At 46.1% G+C, this 27,964-nt stretch overlaps 1 protein-coding gene across 6 annotated transcripts; it reads right to left on the bottom strand.

Annotated features, from left to right (window-relative positions):
• Positions 1-218: 218 nt before the first annotated feature.
• LOC130909478 (KAT8 regulatory NSL complex subunit 1-like) lies at positions 219-27,512 on the bottom strand. 6 transcript variants are annotated; one of them, XM_057826021.1, is made up of 16 exons: positions 27,495-27,512; positions 23,557-23,682; positions 19,619-20,855; positions 4,372-4,513; positions 4,243-4,305; positions 3,086-3,165; positions 2,912-3,023; positions 2,692-2,854; positions 2,461-2,616; positions 2,107-2,259; positions 1,927-2,045; positions 1,726-1,850; positions 1,616-1,664; positions 1,393-1,505; positions 1,108-1,321; positions 219-1,031 (listed from the first exon to the last, which is right to left on the bottom strand). In XM_057826021.1, the coding sequence occupies exons 3-16, from the start codon at positions 20,785-20,787 to the stop codon at positions 882-884; spliced, it is 2,808 nt and encodes a 935-aa protein (XP_057682004.1). In that variant the 5' UTR covers positions 20,788-20,855; positions 23,557-23,682; positions 27,495-27,512; the 3' UTR covers positions 219-881. The 6 variants fall into 6 exon arrangements, with proteins under 6 accessions (XP_057682004.1, XP_057682002.1, XP_057682003.1 ...); XM_057826019.1 differs by lacking the exon at positions 27,495-27,512 and adding an exon at positions 24,892-24,931; XM_057826020.1 differs by lacking the exon at positions 27,495-27,512 and adding an exon at positions 23,829-24,477.
• Positions 27,513-27,964: the final 452 nt, after the last annotated feature.

The raw sequence follows: 27,964 nt of genomic DNA, 5'->3' as shown, positions 1-27,964 counted from the left end.
AACCAACCTGGGCGGGGCTATGATCTGTATCTCCATACAGCAAAGACCCAGAGTAATTTCGCCAGAAATGGCAGTTTCTAGTTCAAAGTCTTATCCACGTCGAGTTGACAACCCGTTTTTGTTTTTGTTAAACAGTGAAAGATCGACTCTTGGTGGAAACCTTTTGGGATACAAAAGATCACAATTTCGGTCAGAGAAGCAGGAAAGGTCTGTCCCAGTTCAACATAAATGTTTTTAATGGAACTATTTACAAAAAGCAAACAATAGTGAGAACTGCTGCAACAATCAAACATGTACATCAACATGTGACGTCACTACTGAAGAGAGCGAGAACAGTGATGGGGTGCTGTGGCCAAAAGCAAACTAGAAGGGTTCTTTTTTTTTTTTTTTTTTCCCTTTCCCTCTTTCCGCTTTTACTTTTGCATAGTCATCGAGTCGACGGACCGGACGGGACGGGACGGGGACGAGGCGGGCCGAGCCCCGTCGGCGGTAGGAATGAATGCTTTCACGAGTCAAGAGACGCACAACGTTACGCTGGAACACACGACGTACAAATGTGTCGGGAATGGAAACAGAAAGCGACTCGGGTCAACAAGTGCTCTGCTCGGGCGGCCCGGATGTGAAATGTACCTTTTTTTGTCACTCCGCTAAAATGTACACGGGAATTACGAGCAAACTAAAGGATAGGTGGGGAAACAAAAAACACCCTTTGGCCACATTTGGAGGAGTCGCTACATCGTGCGCTACCGCGTGCGGGAGCCCCGCCCCCTCCGGCCTACGACGCCGATCCGCGGCGTCTATCCGCGCGGTCTTCACTATAAAACCGTGAAAGGATTAGGCTGATGTTTGAATATCAAACAACAGGAAGCGCGCACGCGGGCTCACGGCCGCTTGGGCTCGTCGTCGCGGCAGCAGGGCGGCTCGGCGTCGTCCCAGTCGCGCCGGCGCCCCGACGGCGGGCTCCGCGGCTCGGGCTCCGGCGCCGGGTCTTCGGCCAGCGGGAAGTTTCGCCGTTCCCACGGCGCCACCGTCTGGACGCGGACCAAACAATTCGATAAAATACAATGAAGCGCGTGACGATGATGGGCGGGCGGGCGGGCGGCGTACCCTCTCCTCAAAGGCCAAGTCGGGCGTGGAGCAGCGGGTGTCCTCGCTAGACACCGGGCGGTGAGAGTCTCGCGAACAGGGCGTGTCGGGGCTGGGGGGGCTGAGGGGCGAGGCCAGGTGGCCGTAGTCGTGCTCGGGCGACGCCGGCTGCGGGGTCGGGGGGTTGGTGCCGCACAAGAGCGGCGTGGTGCGCCCGTCCGCCGACTTGTACGACCTGGCCGAGAGAGAGGGGCGTCGGTCCGGTCCGGTCCGTTGCCGTCCGGGCCTGGCGAGCGGCGGACTCACCTGCTGCCCCTCCGCTTGGCCGGCGCCAAAGCCATCCAGGTCCAGCGGGAGCGCTCCTGGTCCTCGTACGGCTGATGGAGCTGCACGAAGGCCGCGTCCGACAAGTCCTCCACCTGGAAAGAAAGACACGTGTCAGACAGTCACGTGACGCCCACTTTCCCATATATATTTTTAGCCAAAATGTACGCAAATTAAAGATTCGTTCGCCGAGAATTGGACTCACCTCTCGATCGTCGTCGTCCGGCGCAGGCGGGATGTCCACGGCTCGCCAGCTGTACGCGGCGACAGAGCTCGGTCACGGACGGACGCACGCTTTCTCCGGGCGCGACTTACCTGGGCGTGATGATCTCCTTGTACTGCAGCTTTTCCACTCGCGTGGTGGCGGCCACAGACATGGGAATCACGATGTTGTTGATGTCAAATGAGCTCTCGCCGCGCCTCCGTTTGACGGGCTGCAACTGGAGGACGTGACGATAATTAGCCGCGCGACCCCACCGGCCCCAAACGCCATTGAGTTTTGAGCGCCGTTCTTACAAGTGCGCCAGGCGGGACGTCCGACGACGCGGACAGCTGCCGCGCGACGGGGCTGTGGACGCCCGATAGCGGCGGGCAGACGGCGGCGCTCGAGTCCGTGAAGAATTTGGGAGACGCTGCTGGTTAAAAAAGCGCGCGTTTAAGAAAAAGCGAACTCGTTCCGGCAGCGGGGGTCCTCACCGTCGCTCCTGTCCGCCGAGTGCTCTCGCGACCGCTTGCGGCCGTAGCCCTTGTCGTACGGCGGCAGCGCTACCGACGCGCCCGCCAGTCGTTCCGTCTTGCAGCCCTCCGGCGTCCTGGACTTGTCGGCTCGGTTCTTGTAGTGGCTCAGTCCTGCAAGTCGACATCCTTCAATGTCAAGTCATTCTATCGCGGCTCGTTCGGACGCCGCTCGACCCGTGGTCCGCCGTCCACGACGCCAGACGTCCGGTCCGTTTGAGTCGGATCGGACGTCTAGCGCCGTCGACGTGGCCGGCGAGTCCCGTTTTTTGGGCGGCGGATAAATCACGAGGTCGCTCGCGGGCGCCAACTCACGGACTGCCATGAGCGAGCTGGCGAACTTGTGCTTCTCTTTGGACGAGGACAGTTTGTGTTTGAGCGAGAACTTCTTGAGGGGTTTGCTCCTCTCCAGCGAGCGGCCGCTCCAGCAACTCTTCATGGCCTGCTGGACGCGAAGGCCCGCTCCCACGTCTGCGCACGCAACATGCCATGAAAGGAGTTTTTCCTCTGCCTCCCAAAAAAGAAAAGCATCGGCGAAAGACGCACCGTCCGGAAAGGAGAGGATGGGGTGGACCCCCGGGTCCAGTCGAGACAGGCGCTCCAAGACGGGCAGCTCGAACTGCGGGTCCTCCCTCGGGACGGGCCGCCCGCCGCACATCACGCAGGCGGGGTTAACCCCGCAAGCGCCGCCGCCGCTCCGCCGCGACGCCTGGGGTCGAAACGGTTGAGAGGGGTCCGAAGCGCGAGCGTCTCCGACGGAGCTCACCTTTCCGTTGAGGTCGGCCACGGCGTCGGGTCGGACGAGCCTCCGGCGCCTCCAGCCGATCAGAGGCCGCGTCCGGGCCGCCGCGCACGCGCCTTCCACGCTCTCAGTCACCCTGTCCGGACGAGTTTTCTCAGTTAATCGATCACACGCGGCGGTCATCGCCGACGAGCGTACCTGCTGAGGACGCCGTTGAGCGGCTGCCCGTTTTGGCCTTTCCAAGGTTCCGCGGCGCCGGCGTGCTCCAAACACACTTCCTGGAGCCAAAGAAGTTCATATTGAGGCTTTTTCTAGACGGGTCCAAGCGTGTGGCTCTTAGTCCACGTTTACGCAACAAGCCTCTCATGCAATCATTATTTTTAAAAGCGTACGCAGGAAACTTCCAATTTGCCGATGAAGTATGCATTCCTAATGTGTATGTATTTAAAAAGTACTACCAACTCGAAGTGGTAGACATACAATCGGTTTGAAGCCATCCAACATTTAAAGGGATCCACAGATAGAAAGACATGTAGTTCTTGAAAGATAAATGTTAGTAAGAGTTATACTCATTTGATATTAAAACCCCTCTTAATGTGTTCATTTTATTAAAGAAATATTTGGAATAAAATGATTCCAACTAGTAGGTTGCCATGATTGTTGACAGTTGCCAGATCATCCTTGCAGGTCGGAGCCTTGCTGTGGACCATTTTTTCCCCCATTTCCACCGCAGGTTGAGATCTGGGCTATTTGCAGGCCATGACATTAACCGGATGAGGAATGCTTTAACAGTTTTAGCTCTGTGGCACCATGCATTGTCATCTTGGAAAATGACTGACATTTTCAATTGAAGTCTAAAATTTCAGTGTAAACTTGTGCATTTGTTGAAGATTTAACCAAAGTGCCTTTGCCTGACATGCAGCCCCATATCATCAAGGACTGAGGGAATTTGGATGTTTTCTTCAGGCCTTTGTAAATCTCACTGGAACGGCACCTAACAAAAGTTCCAGCAATATCACCTTGTCCAATGAAGATTCTTGACTCATCACTGAAAATAACCTTCATCCGGTCATTCACAGTCTACAATCAGCGTGTCCGTGTGACGTCAACAACAATGGGGACCTACTCGTTGATTTTTTTGGGTTTAACATTTTACAAATTTTTAAAAACAAAAACATTAAGTGGGGTTTATTTTGAAATGATTATAACTCGTACTAACATTTATCTTTTAAGAATGGCATGTCTTTCCTTCCGTGGATCCCCCTTTCTCCTTATATAAATCATGTAAACTGACATCACATGAGCACTGGGATCTGGTAATATTATCACTCATTTTATTCTTTAATACTCATTACCTGCGTGTCCGTCTGCTCCGTCTTGGCTTCTTGAGGCCCGAGCCCTCCCAGCTCCACCGAACCCTGCGGTCAAAGGTCAAATCCGTTTTAAACGCTAGCGAGGGACAACGCCCCGATCGCGAGCCGGACCTTGCTGGCGCGGATCTGTCGGAAGATGTCGGTCTGTTGGCGGATGCGGTACTCCAAGTCGGAGATGTGCGCCTGCAGCCAGTTCCAGTGACTGATGATGGCCGCCCGCTCCGTCGTGTAGCGGCTCTCGGCGCGTTTCCAGCTGAAAAACGCAAACGTCTTAAGTTCTGACGTAGGCGCTCTAAGTATAACGGTGTGCTCTAGATACTGGAGGTGAACAGATATGGCATTTTCAAAGGCTGATAGCCATTTTTCCTTTTTGAAATGAAAGCACTTGGATTAGAAAAGGAAACGCTCATGCAGAAAACACTCAGGTGACTTGAAGTGCCGCTCTGAGATCCCCAATTTGGCCAAATTTCAAAATTGTCCTATATGCATGCGTGATACAGCATTGGAAAGCTTAAAATCTCAATTTTCTGGGGAAGAAAAATTCTGAACAGGAGGGCATTTAAAAAAATAAATAAATAAACAGCAAAACCCGAACTGGAGATGGAAGCATAATTAAAGACATAGCCATGATTTTAACATTATATTATCGCATACTTACCTGTTTTGGATCCAAAAACTCCATGTAGCATGTATCACCGAGCGTCAAGACACAGCTGTGAATGGGCACAGCTGAACTTTGTGGGGATTTTATGGGTGAAACACGGGTCATATAACAAGGGTCGCAATGCAGAAAGCACAGACATCGAGGAGTGGTCGATATGTTCATTTTCATTGGTTTACCCTTTTAAACGTTCCCCCCCCCCTCCATTTTTTTTTTGTTTGGATCGATAATTTATCATCTAAAATATTAGGGAAAATTCGACTGTAACAAAAAAATCAAGCGATAGTTATGAGGCTGTGACTTTTTTACAGACACATTTATTTTAATTGTGACGTAATTTGTTTACAATATGCGAGTGAATAATTTTTTTAAGTCGTTTTTTTTTTTAAACTAAATATTAGAAACCCATTACTCATTTTGAATAATAAATGCAATTTTTTTACCTTTTTATGGCTCGGTTAAAACAAAAGCGGTTGCGCAGCGTCTGTAAACGGGTGTCTCCAGGGTAAAACAGACAAATTAAAAATAGTTCAGGGGCTTGATGCACCCTGAATCTGCTATGGCAGCATATACACATTGTTCTATCAAACACAACAGTTCTTTTGGCTTAAAATACAGCAGTTTATTTTAATGAGGGGTGCAAGAGCAGAAACGGCTTTTTCAGCCTTGTCTGTGTTTTCCGCCATACATTTAAAATTGTATTTTTATCCCATTACCTCCCAATGTAGCAGTGGCCACTAGGTGGTGCAAAATCACAATTAACAAAGACCATCCACCAAACAGTGAACGGTCTATAGACCCTACTCACATGACGTGACAGACAACCAGGCCCCCGTGCCATATTGTCCGTCAACTCGTCGTGTTGACGCATTACCGCTACGTAAATTCCTCCTATTATGGCGTGTTTTTCTGCTCGTTAACATTAATAATCAAAATGGTGAAGGCGTGTGTGGCGGTCGGTTGCAATAACAGAGAAGATAGACGGAGAGACTTGAAGTTCTGCCGTATTCCGAGAGACCCGGAGAGGAGATGCTGCAATTCGACGAGAAAACTGGGCTCCAAACGATTACCACGGATTATGTAGTAGTCATTTTATATCTAGTAAGATGCATTTAATATTTATTTAGAGGGTTTTGGGCTGACAAGCACAATTAAGATCATTGCTAGGCTAATCGCCGACAACATACACTCAGACGTTGTGAAAATATATAATTATAAGGGGGATAATAAGAGTTGTCATACAATTAATTTACAATTTCACTATTGAGGTCAAAAGCCAAAAAATAAATTCAACTAGGGACAATCTGGAGTAGTGCTATCGCACTTCATATTTATTACATATTATATATGCATGTAGTGAGAGTGCTATCGCTAAACCATATAAACATTAAAAGCCCTAGCTCCATTGACAAATGACATGAAATACATTAGACTTGACAGTGGATGTTAGCAAGAACAAAAGATTTTGAATTGAAAATTTCGCAACTCACCTTCCCGAGCACAAGATAGATTCATGCCAAATTTTCGTGGACGAGGACCTGTTTCACCCAACCAGCAACGAAGTATTTACAGTGCCTTGCAAAAGTATTCGGCCCCCTTGAATCATTTCAGGCTTCAAACATAAAGATATGAAATTTAATTTTTTTGTCAAGAATCAACAACAAGTGGGACACAATCGTGAAGTGGAACAACATTTATTGGATAATTTAAACTTTTTTAACAAATAAAAAACTGAAAAGTGGGGCGTGCAATATTACTTTCAGTGCAGCAAACTCACTCCAGAAGTTCAGTGAGGATCTCTGAATGATCCAATGTTGTCCTAAATGACCGATGATGATAAATAGAATCCACCTGTGTGTAATCAAGTCTCCGTATAAATGCACCTGCTCTGTGATAGTCTCAGGGTTCTGTTTAAAGTGCAGAGAGCATTATGAAAACCAAGGAACACACCAGGCAGGTCCGAGATACTGTTGTGGAGAAGTTTAAAGCCGGATTTGGGTACAAAAAGATTTCCCAAGCTTTAAACATCTCTAGGAGCACTGTGCAAGCCATCATATTGAAATGGAAGGAGCATCAGACCACTGCTAATCTACCAAGACCCGGCCGTCCTTCCAAACTTCCTTCTCAAACAAGGAGAAAACTGATCAGAGATGCAGCCAAGAGGCCCATGATCACTCTGGATGAACTGCAGAGATCTACAGCTGAGGTGGGAGAGTCTGTCCATAGGACAACAATCAGTCGTACACTGCACAAATCTGGCCTTTATGGAAGAGTGGCAAGAAGAAAGCCATTTCTCAAAGATATCCATAAAAAGTCTCGTTTAAAGTTTGCCACAAGCCACCTGGGAGACACACCAAACATGTGGAAGAAGGTGCTCTGGTCAGATGAAACCAAAATTGAACATTTTGGCCACAACGCAAAACGATATGTTTGGCGTAAAAGCAACACAGCTCATCACCCTGAACACAGCATCCACACTGTCAAACATGGTGGTGGCAGCATCATGGTTTGGGCCTGCTTTTCTTCAGCAGGGACAGGGAAGATAGTTAAAATTGACGGGAAGATGGATGCAGCCAAATACAGGAACATTCTGGAAGAAAACCTGTTGGTATCTGCACAAGACCTGAGACTGGGACGGAGATTTATCTTCCAACAGGACAATGATCCAAAACATAAAGCCAAATCTACAATGGAATGGTTCAAAAATAAACGTATCCAGGTGTTAGAATGGCCAAGTCAAAGTCCAGACCTGAATCCAATGGAGAATCTGTGGAAAGAGCTGAAGACTGCTGTTCACAAACACTCTCCATCCAACCTCACTGAGCTCGAGCTGTTTTGCAAGGAAGAATGGGCAAGAATGTCAGTCTCTCGATGTGCAAAACTGATAGAAACATACCCCAAGCGACTTGCAGCTGTAATTGGAGCAAAAGGTGGCGCTACAAAGTATTAACGCAAGGGGGGCCGAATAATATTGCACGGCCCACTTTTCAGTTTTTTATTTGTTAAAAAAGTTTAAATTATCCAATACATTTTGTTCCACTTCATGATTGTGTCCCACTTGTTGTTGATTCTTGACAAAAAATTAAAATGTTATATCTTTATGTTTGAAGCCTGAAATGTGGCGAAAGGTTGCAAGGTTCAAGGGGGCCGAATACTTTTGCAAGGCACTGTATAAGCCTCCAAGCTCTTAGTTTTTCAAACTTTCGTGAGAATAGGCTGATTTTGTGTGGACAAGATAGTTGTAAATATCAGGGTAGCAGATGTCAGGCAGAGACGGCGAAGACAGCGGGTCGAAAAACATCGATTTAGGCATCAAATATGGATCTGGCGAATGGATAAACTGAAGCTTTTCCACATAACGCCTTTTATGCAACGCATCCAATGAGTTTACAGCGTCAGATAACACCGGGGCTTCCATGAATTGCTCTATAAATTGCACGACTAATTGAAACCATTGAGAATAGGGCTTAAAAATGACGGACAATATGGCGGCCGGATACAGCGACACGTCATTTTGCGACATAGGTGAGAAGGGTCTATAGGGCCACTGTTCTCGACTATTTTAGTCATCGATGAATTCGTTGGAATAATCGAGTCATCGGATTAGGAACATTTAATGCGTCGCAAAAATAATGCTAGATTTCACTTTCAAAAGAGCATTAAATGGGAAAACCAAATGAAATTCACAAGTGAAACTATGTACTTTTACTGAAAAATAAAATATCTGAGTTAAGACCGAGTTATGCTTCCGCGTCAGACCTGCCCCATCGAGGAAGACCCGATTTACCACCCTGCCCCGTAGCCTCTCTTGCTCCTTCTCATTTTTTTTTGACTTCGTGTCGCGTCAACGCGTGTGACGTAGTGGAAATGGACTGCGATTGGTCCGCTCAGACTGTCGCTTCATGTTCAGCGTGAAATCACCGCCATTGTCGAACACGATTTTTCTACACACGCAAAAATGGACCAAGCCGACAAGAGTATCAACCAAGAGCTATTACGACAACTTAAAGCCTATAATGTCTCGTCAAGACATTATGAAGATTGCCAAATGGCAAGCAATTCGTGGGAGGAGATTGCTGAGGTCAGCCAGCGATTGAATAAAAAAAATGGAAGAACCACCCAGACAAGTACAATATGTATGTTCGGAATCGAATGGCCACTCGAAGAGGCGACCCAGTTGGCCAAAAACTGCCAGCTTTTTATCACTTTATGTCGGATTTTTGGTCGATGCACTTCATCATTTATTGTATACATATGTTTGCTGTGAGTCTGTGACTTATTTACGTATCACACTTCAAGTATATGAGGAATAAAGCACAGGTTTGGCGTCGAAAGAGTTGTTTTGACGTTTCATTTTCAACAACAGACAGTTCACACACGATACATCATCAGTGAGAGCGCCTCGGTGCTTTTATGATAATGTTAACATCAAGGCTTCCAACGCAATTTGGAAAGTTCCATAGACACCAGAAATCTGCTACGGCTTCCTACTGGCCGGTTGTAGAACAGGCCAGGGGGCTTTGGAGACCTCGGACAAAACGCCGGACACCGTTCTCGACGCCAGTTTGAAGCTAGCCGCCACAGCTTGCTCGTTTCCACCCGAGGCTAGAACTATATGCGGCACCTAAAGTCGGACAGACCACCTCGAAACAAGTCTTCTGCGTCGCCTGCGCCTCAACATTTGTATGATCAACAATTATTCAATTTTGATGAACTGATGATCAGTGTTGTTAATAACGGCGTTACAATATAACGGCGTTACTAACGGCGTTATTTTTTTCAGTAGTGGGTAATCTAATTAATTACTTTTCTCATCTTGGCAACGCCGTTACCGTTACTGAGGACGTAAAGGGATGCGTTACTATATTGGACGAAAAGTCTGAGGGAGACGGACTCACCGAGACGACAGAGCAGAGCAGGAGTGTGGAGGAGGCAAGAAAGTTGTGAGGCCGAACAAACGCGATGCTAGGTAGCTCCAATCAGGGGCGCCGTATAGGGGGGAAAAGTGGTACTGATTCTAAGGGCCCATGGCCTGAGGGGGCCCACAAAGAAAATTAGAGCATTAGGTAATCGTTTGCAAATTTAAATATTAATCATTATAATTTTAAAAAGTTTAAAACGAAGAGTTTCTTTTTCTTGTTTTGTTTTTGGCAAAAAGTAAACATCCAGAGAGCATATGTATTGCCAGCAACCCCCCCCCCCCCCCCCCGCGTATTTTCATTAATTGGTTTCGTCCGCCCTTCCTTTGATCAGACCGCGCGCAGGCTGAGCAGCGGTGCATTTACGCCAGTCAATGACTCTGAGTACTGTGCGTGCGGTAGGCTACATCAAAAATGTTTTCAAAACAGAAATCAGGCTATCAAAAGAGGAAAGAAAATAAAGCAAAGCAGGAGAGGGGTAGAAAAGGCCAACAGGATGTGAAAAAGTACTTCACAAAGGAAGGTTGGTGTAAATTGTGTCAGTGTAGTGCTGAAAATTAACCTGTTATTTTAGCTCACGCGACGTCTATTAGAAAGCTCAGAAGCAGGTCCCAGCTCACTCCGTAAGAAATACGGGATTTTCCCGACCTCAGTGAGCGACTTTGACCAATTCAAGAACATGAATTCCAAATAATGACGGCATTTTTTGGTATCATACAGATGTTGAAAGTTGGTGTGGATTTTTTTTTTTTTTAATCTGGTTGAATCCAGTTTGTCAAGAATTTATTGAATTTAGTTTGTCATCAATTGAATTTAGTTAGTTAACAAGGAAGGGACCTGGCTTCGGAGCTGTAGCCTATAGTGGAGATTGTAAGTTTTCAAATGGGGCTAAGCCTACTCCATAATGAAATACTGTAATTGTTTGCTAGCTAGTGTTTGCTCCACTTTTAGCTTACATTTAATTAGTACAGCAGGTTAACCCTTTCGCAAGCTCTCCACACCAAAACAGTTGTCTCTGCCCTCGCCTGTTGTAATAGGCACAAGCACAACTCCTCTTGCTGCGTCTGGCTCAGCAGCCCTGTCTCCTGACACCCTTTATGAGCCAGCCTCATCTTTACTCCCAACTGAAGGAGGTGAGGAATCAACTTGAACACTGCCACACCACACATAAAATATCAGTGGCTAAGAGACAAATAGTAATAAGTAATAATAATAATAATAATTATTATTATTTAATGATACATAATTAATAATTAAATTAAGATACTAGAATAATATAGAAGATATTGTTATATTTGTCATTTTATGTACACTACAGAGCCAGGACCAGCTTCAATTTTGCCAGGGAGGAGTGTAGGGAGCCAAAAAGACAGTGCTGCTGGCCCTGGCAATGTATGCTGTAGTATTGTTCGAATAAAAGTTTTGTTTTAACTTAAGTCATTCATTGTGGTATTTGAGAATATTTCTAATAAAAATATATTAAGATTGTAAAAGATGGGCTTCAGTACATTTCTTAAGGATGATATCAGTCTACTCATTATTGCTCTATACGCTGTATGTTTACATAAATATATTTTCATCTTAAATTAATGCAGAAAATGCACAAATTAGTGTGTAAAGATTCACCAGAATGCAGGAAATTACGTAGTTGATACTCTAAGTGTGTGTGTGTGTCCCGGCACTGATGGTGGGGCCCAAAGTGATATCTTTTCATGGGGCCCAAAATCCCTGGCAGCGCCCCTGGCTCCAATAATACATGTTGTAGGCGATAGCCTTCAAACTACGCCCGCATGTTATGGTAGATATGGTAGACATGGTAGATATCACATGTACTGTCTATAGATATAACTAGATGCAAAATGACAGACATGGCACTAAATGCGTTAGTAGACAGCCGGCATCTTGAAGCAGTAGACTTTTTAGGACGGCTCTGTTGTAGAGAACCTTCCTAGTGAACCTACGTAACTTTTTATATAAAATACTTCTAAATCGGCAAAATCTTGACTTGAATCTATCTTTAAATGATGAAATAAAATCTTGACTTGAATCTATCTTTAAATGATGAGATAGTTTTAAAACTTTCATATGTCGAAAGTAGAGAGAAAGGAACTAATATATGAATAATATAATGAGAGCAATTCTAGCAACTTTTAACAGTTGATTCAGGGTAAAGAGTAAATTACAAAAAACTTCACATAGTGTGGCCAATGTTTTTTTTTTTTTTTTTCTATTGAGGGAAAAAAAAAAAGAAGTAATTATCACCAATTACTTTGACAAGTAACTAATTACTCTTACATTGAGGTAATTGAGTTACTAACGCAATTACTTTTTGGGAGAAGTAATTTGTAACTATAATTAATTACTTTTTTTCAGTAAGATTAACAACACTGCTGATGATCCACATTCAAGTGTTCCATCTTGCATTGTTTATTTTTTCCTCTGTTAAACTAGACAAGAGGAATTCAACAAGCATGAACCAAATCCGTACAAACATAACACCACACCCCTCTAGTGGCTTGGCGGTGAATTACAGAGCGGTGCGTTCCCTCATCGCAGAACTATCGAATGCTCATTGACGCCGTAGTCATTTCGCTGTCACTGCAACGCAGGAGCATAACTCAGGCTTTGGCCTCAAACAGTATTAAAAGAAAAACAAAACAAAACAAAAAAAAAACAAAAAACAAAGTGGGGATCTAAGAACAGCAAAGGAACCATTGGCTAACTCGCATGACAAAATTCCGCTAGCTTAAAGGCAACAAAACTCCACCTTTTTTTTTTTTTTTTTAACAATGCTCTTAACGAATTGTTCAAACAAATATTCCCACAAATAACTGCTAAATACACCTATAAACTAAATTACGAATGCATTAAACTTGAGCTTAAATTAAAATGATCAATTTTATTCCAAGCTTTTTTTCTAATTGAATTACAGTGATACGTTTTTTGGGGTTAATGGGGTCCAGAACCCACCGCAATAAGTGAAAAACTCAAGTAGCGCCCTTATTTTTGTGGGGTTTGTGTGTGTGTTTAATGTATTTATTCAGATTTAGCATTGGAAAGATCCATATATAAAGTGTTTATTTCACCCCCCACATCCCAAATAATAATAAAAAAAAATGTGTGTGTGTGTGTATATATATATATACATATATATATATATATATATATATACACACACTCACATATGGCGGAAAACACAGACAAGACTGAAAAGCAGTTTCTGCTCTTGCACTCCTCTTCAAAATAAACTGCTGTATTTTAAGCCAAAAGAACTGTTGTGTTTGATAGAACAATATGTCTCTATGCTGCCATAGCAGATTCATGGCTCATAAAGCCCCCGAACTATTTTTAATTTGTCCGTTTTATCCTGGAAACCCCCTTTTACAGATGTCGCGCAACTGCTTTTGTTTCAACCCTGCCATAAAAAGAAGGTAATTAATCCTATTTATTATTTGAAATGTCTGTCATTTTTGGCTTAGAATCATTAATTGATGTCTAATATTTCGTTTGAAAAAAAAAAAAAAAGACATTACAATATTGTTCACTTGCATATTTTAAACAAATTACGTCACAATGAAAAAATGGTGTGTGTAAAGTCAAGGATATCTACCTCATAACTATCGCTTAATTGTATTTTTTTTGGTTACTGTCGCATTTTCTCCAATATGTTAGATGACAAAAATCGATTCAAATGATGAAAAATCGAAAAAAATTGTTTAAAAGGGTAAACATATGACGAAGAAAATCTCGACCACTCGTTGATGGCTGCGATTTCTGCATCGCGACCCTTGTTATATTATGTTTCACCCATAAAATCCCCCAAAAATCCAGCTGTTGCCATTCACAGCTGTGTCTTGACACTCAGTGATATATGCTAGAGTTTTTGGATCGAAACAAGGTAAGTACGCGATATCAAGTTAAAGTCAAGGCGTCTTTAAATCTTCTCTCGCGTGCTCTCACATCCAGATGGGGTTTCGCTGTTTAAAAAAAATAATTTTTTTTTTAAATGCCCTCCTGTTCAAAATGTTTCTTCCCCCAGAAATTTGAGATTTTAAGCTTTCCAATGATGTATCACACATGCATATTGGACAATTTTGAAAGTTGGCCAAATTTGGGGTCTCAGAGCGGAACTTCAAGTCACCTGAGTGTTTTCCGCCACATATATATATATATATTATATATATATATATATATATATATATATATATATACATACACAAGTACTACAAATGTAATAATTCTTATAAGTTTTAAACACGTTACTGTCCCACCAAATTATTTTTAAACAAGAATAAAGTAGTAGGAAAATGCTTGGCTTTACTAAATGCTTCATAGTGACTACTCAAATCCGCTCAAGCGGCTCACTTACAATAAGTTGCCACAGCAACTGTAACAGGTTAAACGATGATTGACGTATACGGCGCTTTGAAGCTTTGGCTTCCGAGCATCCATGGCAAGATCAAATGTTAAACGTCTATCATATCATCGTTAACTTTAAGAAGCAACTCCAGTGCACTGCCTGACCAACAAAGAGCAACAGGAGGGAGAGTGAACTACGTGATCGGCTCGAGAAAGCTCATCTGTATTTTTTTATTTTTATAAATTGATAAAAAAAATTCCGCAATGGACTGAGGGCGCGAAGTTTGAAACGCAAAGTAGTGAGGGATCGCAGTACTCAAGTTCATCGAGTAATCATTGCAGCACTAGAAGATTATTATTTATATCAGTCCAATGATATTGGCTGGACAACATATCAGTCCGCTACAGTCTGTTTGCCCATTATAAAAACCGGCCAATCTTTGGGGGGAGTATCGGTCAACCTGTGCTGGGCACGCTTTGAGCGTCAATCCTAAATTGCGTACAGTTGTTCAACAATGTAGAGAGTACGGTTTGGAAAAGCATCCATCCTAAAATGTTGTATTCAGATACAATATTTGATGGCAAAACTCACTTAAACACAGGTCACCCAAAATTTGTGGTCCATTACTCCGGATAGTAATGGAGGAAGATTTGGGCATTTTCCACGTTAACTCATTGGCGGCCGCCCCGATTCATTTGGACCAAGAAGTGACCGGACGCTGTCAATGGCAGGCTTATCTGGCCCCAAAAACATGAGATCTAATTGCCACGAATGTGGCCCCCTTCGACCAAATGATTTCAATAGACTGGAGTGTTTTAAACACGCTGGAGGAATTCCAACTTTTGTCCGGACCACAGTCCCATATTCCTTTTCCGCCGAGTGCCACGGCCGGACGCGGAAAATGTCCCGGACTTCGGGGGCACGCCGACCGGGCGTGGGCAGGAAACAACTGCGGCAGTCATTACATAAAAAGGGAGGGAGGGAGGGAGGGAGGTAAGGGCCCGTTACATAACCGGCACGGCTGGCCGTACCCGCGAGTCAGCCGAAGGCGACCCGGTGTTTCCGACGACCGCCCGGTGTTGTGCCGAAAAATAGCCGTACCGCGTGAAATGTCCCTCCCCTGACGGGAACGCTTATTTATAACGCTTTATTGAGGTGAAAACATCAAATGTTTTCATGGACGCATTACAATAATGGATTTACAACGCTAAAATCAGTTTGAAATAAATGAATTACACAAAATATTAGTACTGTATTTTAGTAACAAATTGTGGACTGGTCCACATACCCATCTTTGAACAGAAATGTATTTGTCTACCAGGTTTTCACGACCATATCTCAATGACAATCACACAGGTATGACATTTATTAGTCCAAGCAGAGTAAAATTATACATATTCACGGTACAAGAAAATCATTTTCATGTCCACCGATTGGTAAGAAAAAGCTGTTTGTACGAGTAACGTGTGGGCGCTCAATAATAAAATAGACAAATAAATAATATAAAACAAACAAGCGTTCCCGACGGGGGACATTTCACGTGGGGCGGCTATTTTTCGGCACCACACCGGCTTTCGCTCGTCTCCCCTCGGTCGCGGGCGGTCCGTACAAATGGGACCGAAAGCGTTCGCCCTTTCCTTGCCGCGCGCCTTGAGTCAGTGACAAAAAAAAGGGGGCACGGAGACACGTGAACACACCTTGGCTATGTAGTGACCTAACGAGGCGGGCGGGCATTTTGGAGCGCCGAGCGTTTAGCAGAGAAATACATTTGTTTTGTTGCTTTCTGTCTAGATGCCAAATGACTAAAAAGGTTATTGACAAAGATGGCCGCACGTGCAAACAAAATTGGGCTGAATCTTACAAGAGACGTTTTGGATGTACTAAACCAACTTTTTCCACTCGTAAAAACTCTCGTCCAACGGTTGTGAATTGAAATGAGTGTCACCAGATTGCTGGTTTCAATTGAAGACACGGCTCCAGAGGAAGTGTTGCATTTCATTCAAAGTCAATGCATTGAGATTAAGATGAAGTCATAACTAGCTTATTTCTCAAGCGAACAGGATTTGATCACTGCCGACGCACCCGCTACTTCCTGGATGGCTGGCTGCCGTCGGCATCGCTAGGCGTCCTACGCATTGGAACCGGGGGGGGGGGGGGGGGGGGGGGGGGGGTCGGCAGCAAATAGCAAACGTTCATTTGCTCCCGCTTCAAAGGCATTGTCTGTTGTCTAGTAGCGCCATCAATGTACCCAATTACACCCAAGTGTGGACCCGTTTCCATGCGATTGGGCTGGAAGCCGGGGAGGGGGCGGGGTCGCAGTTGGGTGGGGGCGCAACGGAAAAGTGACAGTTTTGTTTATCAGCACTGCAAGCCACTGAAAGACAAACGCTCGCGCCAGGAAGTGGATGTCGGCTCTACTGCCGCACACATCAATGGACCGCGGGACCTTGACTATGAACTCACAAAGGTTTTTTGGATATTTAAAAGCCAAGCAGGAAATGAAGTATTCACTTCACGTTCGAACGGAACATCTAACGGGCTGGACGTCTACTGGCGTCGACACGTGTTTATTTGCAGTTCAAATACAGACTCCCGCATTGAATTTCAAACGGTTTACCCGTTGGACAATTGTTTGCTTTAGTCGACCAACTTGACCTTTTTTTTTTGTCTTGTATTAGCGGTCGACCGATACGGGATTTTCAAAGGCGGAGACACGTTTTCAATTCAGCTCGATGTCTAAAGTCAATTTTGTAAGCCGACATACTTTTTCTTATGAATGGCGTTGATTAGGAAACACTCATTAGAAAAATGTACACATTAGGCCTGCACAATATATCGTTTTAATATCACTATCGCGATATGCACATGCGCAATAGTCCTATCGCAAGATGTGCGATGATTATTAACACTGTGTGAACATGTTAACTTTTGTTTTGCGTCATAAAAGCAGCAAGTGTGCCAAAACGTCGCTTCCTGTATTCACCATTCACAAATAAACCCTTTTAACCCGGATTAAACGGTATTCGCAGTTTGGCAATTTTTTGCACTTTCAGTTCTTAAATGAATGAATAATACATAAAATCGATTCACCTTAAATATAAAATGCAACAATAAAAAAATGACAGAACATTTTTACAATGGAAGAAGATGATAAATTGTTTAATGCACAAAAGAATTAAAAATGCAAGGATAAATGAGGAAAAACGATCTCATAAAATACTGAATGAAATACACTAAACCATAGACTTCATCATATATTGATCACGCCTTCCCAAAGGAGGCCGTCCCACACTCCATTTACTAGCAGTCGGTCACACGAAGCGATCTAACGCCGGATTTAGGTTGAAAAAGTACGAAAGCTGTACCGCATACAAACGAGAAGGATCGTCTGTGGAATGATTTGTTCGAGGATTCAAGGTCATTATTGTATTTTTCATACCATGCGTGCATTTTGGAACGTTGTGAAAAAAATCAACGGGAGAAATTAGCCGCTGCGGCACAGGTGTCAAACAGATTCCAGAAAGGGCCTAGTGGGTGTTGGATTTTGTTCCAACCGATAACTCGCATAGAGTTTAACCGATGAACTTCCTGCTGAAACAAGCAGCACCTGACAAAGTTGAACTGATTACACATGTAAAATATTCTAATTGGTGAAAAGGTGTCCTCTTCATTGGTTGGAAAGCAAACCTGCACCCACTAGGCCCTTTCTGGAATAGCTTTGACACCTGTGCGCTACGGCATTGGCGTTATACTTTGCAATATTGACGTAAAATAACTGCCCGTTTTTTTTGCTTTTAACCAAGAATCGAGACCATTTTCCGTCCAGAATTCAGGGATTTAAGCACAAGAATGTTCAACAAAAAAAGCTCTTTGTGATTCCACTCTGTCAGCTTTGACGGCCACGCCAACAATGCGGGCCCCCTATTAATCGGCCCCGCGCCCCATTAACTTATTTGCTCCCAGAAAGGTATAAATATGTTCTATTTTTAAAAGCTCCCAAAAACGTATTTATACGTCTTTTGTATTTCTTTAAACAAGAAGAATCTATAGCTTGCGACCTGAGAAACAAAAAACAAGGCTCCAAACCCATTTTAAAACAATAAAACTGGCCACTGGAGGGCAGTAGGGCATTTTGTAAAGACCCGCAACCCGATTCAACAGCAATGAAAGGCCGGGCAGCACGGTCGGAGCGCTGGCGGCGGACGACCGAACAAAACAACCGAGAGGACTCCCGGAATGCCAAGCGATGGACGACGGAGTAAAACGACTTAGACCACCCTGCAGAGGGCTCGCCAAGCAGACCCCGCAGAGATTCAAAAAGAATTCATCTTTGTGAGACAGACAACGATGAGGGAAAAGTTTACACGGCAGACGCGGCGACAACGGCGTCATCTCGGCGACAGCAGCAGTCATCGCTCAGTCGTCATGTGTAAAAAAAATTGTTACTTTGCTATCAAAAGCTCTATTTGTCTTGTTCATTATGATACTTTGTAAAAGGAAAACATTCAGATGTTTGGGATGTAACTAATGCAAGAAATAGCTGTGTTAAAGTCAACGTTTGAAATATATGCGTTTACGACAAGCTCATTTTCTCCGTTTTTTCAGCAGAAATTGGAAAATTGCTCAAACTGAGCTATTTTCTAAGGCTGATTTCGAAAGAATGGAAAAAGATGAACTTACTTTTTTTCTGCTGAAAGAAGAGAGTCTACTCTTTCTTTTGGTGGGTTCCATGTTTATATAGCAATAGAACAGAATTTTCTGTGGGCCTTGCAAAATCAGTCAAAATCCGGTAAAACGGCCGGGAGCGAAGGGCCTTGCTCTAGTGAAAATGGCTGGGAGTGAATGGTTTAATTTATTATGAAGTCTATGCAATAACATGGTAAGTCAACCAAAGTCTTCCCAAACAAAGCTATTCAAGTCATCTGTTGACAATTCTTCTCCTTTAAACCCCCAAAAAGTCGCCATAAGTTTTTTCCAATATCGGTGGTGCAAAATAAATAAGATTGGACGTGTAGTGCCGTCAAAGGCGGCCTGTGAGCTAAGAACTATTTTGAACTCCGATCATTGTCCTGGTCGGGAATTAAATACTGTTGTCGCAATACTTTCACCACAAGAACAAAAAACTTGATATGACAAAAATTCAAATACCAAAATGATAGTTTATGAACGCTTTGCGGTCTTTTTCCATTCATTTTGAAGGTTTATTCGCCCCCTCCCCTCTAGTGCCACCAATGAGTTAAGGATGGAAAATGCAAAAAATATCCTCCATCACATCCACTGAATTTCTGGCGACCCGCGGTTGGGCCAAAACAAATGGCCGAGCGTCGACACGTTTAAAACGTAACACGGTACGAGCCTCGAATCCCGTTTCCGAAAGCCCGCCCCCCCCCCGAAAGGATTTGAGGTTCGGCGACTCACATTTTGACGTGCCGCTGCTCCACGTCCGCCCGGCTCAGCTGGTCCTCCTCCAGGTCCGAGTCGCCGCCGGAGCTGCTCTCGGTCACGTCCGAGTCGAAGGCTTTCTCGGCCGAGCGCAGGTTGGCCGAGCCGCTCAGGTACAGGCGCTCCAACTCCAGCGGCACGGAGCCGCTCTTGAGGAAGCGGGCCAGGGCCTCGCGGTCGCCAGCTCCCGGGTGGCGCCTCCAGGGAGCGGCCGAGGACGAGGCCGCCCGATCCCGGCGCCCGCCGGCGAGCAGCCGGCCCACGGCCGAGTCCAAGAAGCCGCCCAGCTGCTGCTGGACGTGGCGCTCCACTTGCTTGGCCTGCACCACCTGCAGGCGCTTGCGCAGCCGGCGCAGGCGTCCCTCGATTTCCGCCTGCCGGCAGCCATTGAGCCGCGCGCGCTCCCCTACCCGGGCGTCTGACGGGGAGGCGCGGGACGGGGGCCCCGGCCGCTCCCGGTCCGAGCGCGAGGGACTGGACGCCGCGTCCTCGGCGGGGCCGGGCGGCGTCATCGTCGCTGCCGGTCGTCGATCGGGGCAAACTCCCGGGGAGCGATCCGGTTCCGGGGTTCCGTCGGCGGGAGGAGGCTCGTCGCCGTTGAGCGAGGCGCGGCCCGATACGGCGGCCAGCTTCTTGGCCAGGCCGTTGACGGGCGGCGCGGCGGGTCTGCCCCCGCCGTCGGCGGCGCTCATCAGGCCTTTGAGCCGGCCTCCGGAAAGTTCCACGGCGTGGCGCTTGCGTAGCAGGAAGTCGCCGCCGTTGAGCAGCGAGCCGGGCAGGATTCGGTGACTTTTCAGGACCGACTGTTTGATGAGGACCCCTTGGAGCGTGATGGACTCTTTGCCGGAGGGCACGGGGGTCACATCGGAGCAAAGGTAGGACGCCACCAGGGGCTGGAGCTTCCCCAGGGAGTCGCCCTGCGGAGGCGCGGGCAGCTGCTGCTGTTTCTGATCCTGCGAGTCCGGGGGACGCGCGTCTTCGGGAGCCACCTTACACTTGGGGGAGCCGCGGATGAGGATGTTGCCGGGGTCGGCGTGGTTCTCGGCACTGGCTGGCGACAAACTCGACGAAGGGGCGGCCAGTTTGAAGCGGATGTGGTGAGCTTCGGCTGGGGCGTCGGTGAGAGCGGGCGCCATCGCAGCCATGCAGTGCAGAGGGACGGGCACGGCGGCCTGCTCCACACCCTCCGCTTACTGCCCCCCCGGAGGACAGCCTGGGGATCACAGAAAAAGGCGCAAAGTTAGCGCGGGAGGCCGTCAAAACGTTTGACGGCGCGACTCGTTTACGAAACGTCTCCGTGCTTATCGCCGGGAATTGAAACAAATGGATAGTTGATGACTCGTTTTTTGTGTCGGGAGAAAAAAAAATGCCTTCAGATGAGAGAACATTTTCAACTTTTTGGTTTGATTGGCTACAGTTGTCCAATCAGCCTTTAACTGTAAATTGAAATGACTATCAAACCATTTGAAGTCACTCTAACCAAACTGGACATCCATCGGCAGAAAATGAGTTTTAAAAAATTGTCCTTCCTCTGGCCGAGACACACACTCCCATTAATTAGTTGATCACTAGTAGACATCCAATCCATTTGAAGTGGAGGGTTGGCAGCCGAAGTTCATTCCCTCCACTTCAAATACTGCGATGGCAGCCAATGAATTGCAGAACACTGATCAAAGAACCGGTTGAGAAATGAGATCATTGTGACTTTGGGTTTGACAACGCATCGACTTTGACCGACTTCCATCGTAGCCCCTCAAGAGGGCACGTGTGTAGGGGTCGACGAAGGCTCTTTTCACGCTTCTGCCGTCAAATGAAACGAGTTCATCACGTCCAATCCGTTCGAAGCGGGAGAGTAACGGCGAACGAACGCCGTCGACCCTCCCGCTCCAAACAGACTGGACGTCTCGCGCCGTCGACGGCAGACAATGACTTCGTGTGACGCCAGGGTGAAATGCGGCCGAGTCGGGGTGAATTCCGGCCAAAGCCTCCAGTGAAAAGTTACCACTCAAGGTGTCCATTCCTTTGCGCATGGCCCTCGGGTGAACTAAAAGTGTACATGACAGCAGCGCAGGTGCACGAATGGCCAAAAGTGAGCTTCCGTTAAGCGCTTTGGGTTGTCGATAAAAGTCTTTGTCAATATGTAACAGTTTGGCCCTACTACAGGTTGTATTAATCCACGGGAGGAGTGGAAAATGACGCTCCCAGACAAAATGATCTGGTTTTCTCCACATTTGAGTGTCAGGTCTCGTTTCAAAATATAAGTGGAAGGCAAAGTTAGGCTTCCTTCAGGTGTTGCTAAGTCGCCGGATTTAGGCCCCATGACGTCATGGCGTCTGCTCCACATTGTCGCTATTGTGTCAAAGGGTTGCATCGCGTGCACATGCGAAATGATGAACATGACGGCTTTGCCGGCCGGCCAACAATCACATGAAAGGCCTCACTCGTTTGGCTGCACTTTCCACTCCGCGCCATGTTGGGACTTCCGAAGCCCATTATGTAATGTTGCCTTTTAGCACACAAACACAGTCTCCCTCCCTCCCCCCCAAAAAAGGCCGCATCGGGTATAGCGTTGGAAGCGCGTATGTGGAAACGTCCAAAATGTCTGTCGGCTGTTTACCAAACGTAGAGGCGCGCGTTGGCGCCAGTCGACCAGAGGAAATGTCACCGAGGTTGCTAACGTTAGCTTGGCTAGCTGCGCCTCTGATGCAACAAACCCGACGAAAGCGAATCCTCCGACCCGCCCCCGGGGATTGTCACCCAGCATTCGAAGCGCCCCCGCGGCTGCGAGCGAGCGAGCGAGCGGCCGCTCGTTACGCTACGTTCGCTCAACTACCGCCGTGCCGCTCTGGCGTACGCGAAGTGGGCCGACGTCGGTCGTACCGCGAGGCGTCGGCGTCCGCCCTCCGAGGCGCGGACGACGCCAGTGACGAGGAAGCACCGCGAGCTAGCTCTGCTGCGGCTAACAAAGAAAAAGGAGGAACCTACCACGTGACGAGTTGCACTATCCGAGGGAATTCGGCTAACAATTCCCTGCACTTGGGTGGGAGGGGACGGGGAGGGGGGCAAGGGCAAAAAAAGGCGGCTGGAATCGACCTCTATGCCATCAATTTGCTCCAAAAATGCATCCGGAGGCCCGCCTAGCGGGGGCCCCTCGGCTTCGTTCCGGATTGAGGCAGTGGACGAATCACCGAGCTACACCTTGCTCGCTCGCTCGCTCGTTCGCCTTCTTCCTCGCTCGCTCGCTCGCTCGCCTCGCCGCGGCGCGGCCAATTTCAGCACAAGGCCGTCGAACAAGTCCTCCCGGGCCCCGCTGGGTCAAGCGGAGAGCCTCTAGCGGCAAAAGCGCCGGTTAGCGACGGCCCGAATGCGTTTCGAGCGGCCGTTGGACGCTCGTCTTTTTCTCCGCTTTTAGGGAGAGACGCTGAGAAAATGGCGGCTAGCTGTTCGCTCGGCTTTGAGCTGACAAACACACGAGCGCCCGTGTGCGCATGCGCCGAACGGGCCAGCGACCACACGCAACGCCCGTACTCACCGCCAGGGCGCAGAAAGACAAAAACAACAATTAACGACATAAAGCCTTCAAAGATCACATATTATGCTTCTCGCAAAATCACCCCTTATTGTGCTGGAGTACTTGCAAGGCGGAAGAGGAAAAACGTCTTAAGAAAAAAAAAAAAAAAAACCTTGGCTGCCACTGACTAAATGTCCATTCCGTTTGGAGTGGGGAAGGTCGGCAGCGAATGAACAAACGGTCAACAACAACAACAACAAACGCTCTTAATCAGAGGAAGAACATTTTTTTTAACTCGTTGGCTGTCATTCATAAAAGGGCTCAATGTAAATAAATGCAGTCTTCTACAATCCAATATTCTGTCAAAAACCAAAACAACTAACTTAAAAAAAGAATATGGCACCTTCAAATCCATTCTTGTCGATGGGGTGTGTTCGGTGTCTCGTTCTCAGACTCGATGAGACCACCGAAGACAAAGATGGTGACCGCCGCGTGGCGCCAGAACTTGTAGGAGCTGAATGTCAATCATCTGCAATCAACAGAATGAGAAAGAATGAGACTGCTGGAATTTCCAATCGTGGATATATATTTTTTAATTGGCTGCCATTGACAGCACAGACATCCGCTCCATTTTGACTGGGAGTGGCGAATGAATGACGGTTCTGGATGACTTACTTGGTTCATTGATGACTTCCTTTTAATTTTGAGGCTTTTCTGGCTCACTTTCTGTTGTTTTGGGTTACGTTTTGATGAATTTAGGGCAATTCCGGGTCACTTCCTGGTGATGTCCTTTTCATTTTGGACAATTTGAAAAATTTGTGTGTGTGTGTGTGAACACCAATGGAAAAAGACTTAAGAAAAATAAAATGTTATTTTGGATTTTTTATTGATTAAGTCTCATAAATTAAGTATGGAAACTGATTACTTCATGTTGATGTTTGGGTACTTATAGATCACTTCCTGTTGATTTTGGGTCACATTTTGGGGCATTCCAGGGTCACGTCCTGTACATTTTTTAAATCATTCAAGTTGATTTGTTATGTTGTTGTTATGTTGAATGTTTAACATTATGACACATTTTGAAATATGAAAATGTAAATGTTTTTGCCTTTTGAAATTATTGGCTCTTTTATGAGCGAAGGTCTAAATAGCGGCATTTTTGCTACAACCGTAAACGTTAAAGGCGAACAACGGAAGCGAATTTTTGGACATTTCGAAGTTGGAAAGGTGAGACTCCGTCAAAAGTGCTTTGCGGCGCGCCGAAAAAGTGGAAAGGAGTATTATATATTTTTTCACGGATTCAACATCAAAAATAGCACCTGAAATCTCGAGCGACCCCTTTTCTGGGCAAGAAGTTGGCCACAAATTGGTGCGCATTCACCTGGGTTGTAGCTTTCTAGTCATCCATGACCGCAAAACTCCATACGTGGTAGTTTGAAATCATTTCGTAAATAAATTCCTCTTTAGCACTATTTTTGGTGAGCTGCCGCTCCAGCTGCGGCCAGCTGCTAGCTCACTTTTGTAGCGCGTTTAAGAGTTGAGCTGCTCAACTTAGCTAAGCTACGCTAGGCTAACCCAAAGCGACTTGTTTCCCCCAAGACTTTTGATTGAAAAGCGAGGCAAAAATACTCGTTTCGATCGGAAAATGAATGCTTAGATGAGCAAATATTTCGCGCGGTCATGCCGGGTGTTGAATTTGCTCAATTGCCCCAAATAAAGCCACAAAATGGTTACATACCTGCCTGTCCTGTTACTAAACGTTAAGGAGCGCTTAACAGCCTTCTGCGCCGCTATTGGTCAGTGGCTACAAATCAGGTCTTCCTATTGGCTCGCACAGCCGTCACTCTCTTCAAATGTCCCTTACAGCGGAACTGTCCACCGAAGTTAATAACACTTGATTTAAATGATGCCAAAATAAGCTGCAAACATGCCAACAATTCGGTTTGACACGCTGTACGCCGAGGTTTTTATTGAGCAATGACGATTTGAGCTGGTCTCGTCTCAACTCTCAACTGGCTCTCTGGTTTTAGCTTGAATTGGTCACCTTACTGGAAACACGGCTATTGAGTGGAAGTGATGTACATTGAATGCTAAATAGGGTAATGCAGACATAACCAACATTTAAATACAACCGAGACCCAAGAGTAATCAAAAACGAGGCAGAGTTGTTATTCCTGATACAGATATCGTATTGTAAGCCACAGTTGCAGTGTATGGACATTATTATTGTATGATTACATATCGGAGATGGAAAATCTACACTTTAAGAACGAACGTATTCAGGTGCATGACACATAATTAATCCAAAAAACGTAGCCGTATTTGCAAATACTGTAGTTGAGTGAGTATCCAGTGGTAATAGCAATAAAATGACACGAGATGGAGCCAGTGTACAACAGTGTAGAAAAAAAATACTCTTCTAACTATGACAGTCGTTCATGCGCCCGCCGTAAATTGAAATGAATTTATCACGAATAGACGTCCAATCTATCTAAAGTGGGAGGGCGGCAGCGAATGAACGTTTGAATGTTCGTTGCCGCCCTCCCACTTCAAATGGACTGGACGTCTACCCGAGATTTTATTTTGAACTGATTGTCTGCCATTGATTGCGCTATAGTCCCCAATCCGTTTGAAGAGGGAGAGTTGAACGTTCGTACATTCGCAGCCCGCTCTGGATGGCCAGGATGACTGGACGCCGCAATTTGACATCTATCATTGTCTCAGATATAGGGCGACCTGTAGTTTGGATGTTCGATCTCAAAAAAGTACATACAGGGCTGGCCAAAAGTATTGGCACCCCTACAATTCTGTCAGATAATGCTCAATTTCTCCCAGAAAATGCTTGCAATTACTAATGATTTGGTAGTAATATTTTCATTTATTTTGCTTGTAATTAAAAAAGAAAAAAAGAGACTGGAGGAAAAAATTAAATCATTATTATTTTAGACAAAACTCCAAAAATGGGCCAGACAAAAGTATTGGCACCCTTTGAAAAAGGCCAGTTAAAATGGATTAAAGTTGACTCAACCTCTGTCCTGTGTCCTTGTGTGTATCGCATTGAGCATAGAGAAAAGAAGACCAAAGAACTGTCTGAGGACTCGAGAAGCAAAATTTTGAGGAAGCATGGGCAATCGAAAGTCCATCTCCAAAGATCTGAATGTTCCCGTGTCTACCGTGCGCAGTGTCATCAATAAGTGTAAAGCCCACGACACTGTGGCTAACCTCCCTAGATGTGGACGGAAAACAAAAATTGACCAGCGATTTCAACGAAAGATTGTGCGGATGGTGAATGAAGAACCTCGACTAACATCCAAACAAGTTCAAGCTACCTCGCAGTCCGAGGGTACAACAGTGTCAACCCCTACTATCCGTCGGCGTCTGAATGAAAAGGGACTCTATGGTAGGATACCCAGGAAGACCCCACTTCTGACCCAGAGACATACAAAAGCCAGGTTGGCGTTTGCATAAACGTACCTGAGAAAGCCAAAAACGTTTTGGAAGAATGTTCTCTGGCCAGACAAGACAAAAGTAGAGCTTTTTGGGAAAAGGCATCAACATAGAGATGACAGGGGGAAAAAACCAGACCTTCAAATAAAAGAAAACGGTCCCCACAGTTAAACATGGCGGAGGTTCCCTGATGTTTTGGGATTGCTTTGCTGCCTCTGGCACTGGACTGCTTGACCGTGTGCATGGCATTATAAAGTCTGAAGACTACCAACAAATTTTGCAGCATAATGTGAGAAAGCTGGGTCTCCATCAGAGGGACAATGACCCAAAACACACTTCAAAAAGCACTAAAAAATGAGTCCAGCAATGAGTCCACACCTGAATCCCAAAGAACACCTGTGGAGAGATCTGAAAATGGCACCCTTCAAAACTCCGAGACAAAGAAGAATGGTCTAAAATTCCAGCAGAGCATTGTAAGAAACTCGTTGATGGATACCGGAGGCGGTTGTTTGCAGTTATTTTGTCTAAGGGTTGTGCTTCCAAGTATTAGGCTGAGGGCGCCAATACTTTTGTCCAGCCCATTTTTGGAGTTTTGTGTAAAATGATAATGATTAAAAAAATTTTTAAATCACTTTCTTCGGTGTTTTTTCATTGCATGCAAAATATAGATATTACTACCATAGCATTTGTAATTGCAAACATTTTCTGTGAGAAATTCAGTCAAAAACTGTCAGTATTTTTGGCCAGCAGCAGGACCTCAATTCTCAGTGCTCCCTGATACCGACATTGTAGTGTTCTAACGGTAGCGATACTAGCGTCGGTGTAGGTATCTTGATTAGGGTATCGGAAGTGAAAAAATGTGGATGCAGATGTAGCCAACGCTCGCGCATGTACCGTTGTTGTCGTCGGTGATGAAGCTGCTCGCAAAAGTGCCCACAGCTCAATCTTCCTGACCTTGAAATAGAAGATGGGGTGGTGGTGGTGGTGGTGGTGGTGGTGGGGGTGCTCCCTCCCTCCCTCCCTCCCTACATGGACCACCAGTGGCCCCTAGAGGTGAACACACCAGCGCGTTCCTGTAGGCGGCTGCTGACTAGCGACAGCGACCGCGGGGAGGCTCGGACAGTCGCCCCCCCTCAGCGCAAACACTTTTGGAAGCAGATACCCCTCCCTCTCCTCCCCCTCGCACTTGATTACACTCCAGTCCAGTCGTCACGCAACACCCTCCTCGCCTCGCCGTCACCCCCCCAGTGACAGCTTAAAAGGATCACAAGATGCTCCAAATGTGGCCGCCGCTCTCAGAGGGCCCCGGAGACAAACGGGGCTGGCGTACGCGCGCGTGCGCGTGTTTTGACAGGAAGTGGATT

The sequence above is a fragment of the Corythoichthys intestinalis genome, chromosome 21, assembly GCF_030265065.1.
Source record: "Corythoichthys intestinalis isolate RoL2023-P3 chromosome 21, ASM3026506v1, whole genome shotgun sequence".
Taxonomy (NCBI): Eukaryota; Metazoa; Chordata; class Actinopteri; order Syngnathiformes; family Syngnathidae; genus Corythoichthys; species Corythoichthys intestinalis.
The sequence above is the reverse complement of the archived record's forward strand: the minus strand, read 5'-3'. Positions and strand labels throughout refer to the sequence as shown.

Excerpts from the sequence above, each read along its gene's own strand:
- LOC130909478 (XM_057826021.1), bottom strand. The coding sequence starts at position 20,787 with ATGGCTGCGATGGCGCCCGCTCTCACCGACGCCCCAGCCGAAGCTCAC. Across the intron at positions 2,617-2,691 it reads CATCCTCTCCTTTCCGGACG|ACGTGGGAGCGGGCCTTCGC; the intron begins GTGCGTCTTTCG and ends TTGCGTGCGCAG. Across the intron at positions 1,032-1,107 it reads ACTTGGCCTTTGAGGAGAGG|ACGGTGGCGCCGTGGGAACG; the intron begins GTACGCCGCCCG and ends GTCCGCGTCCAG.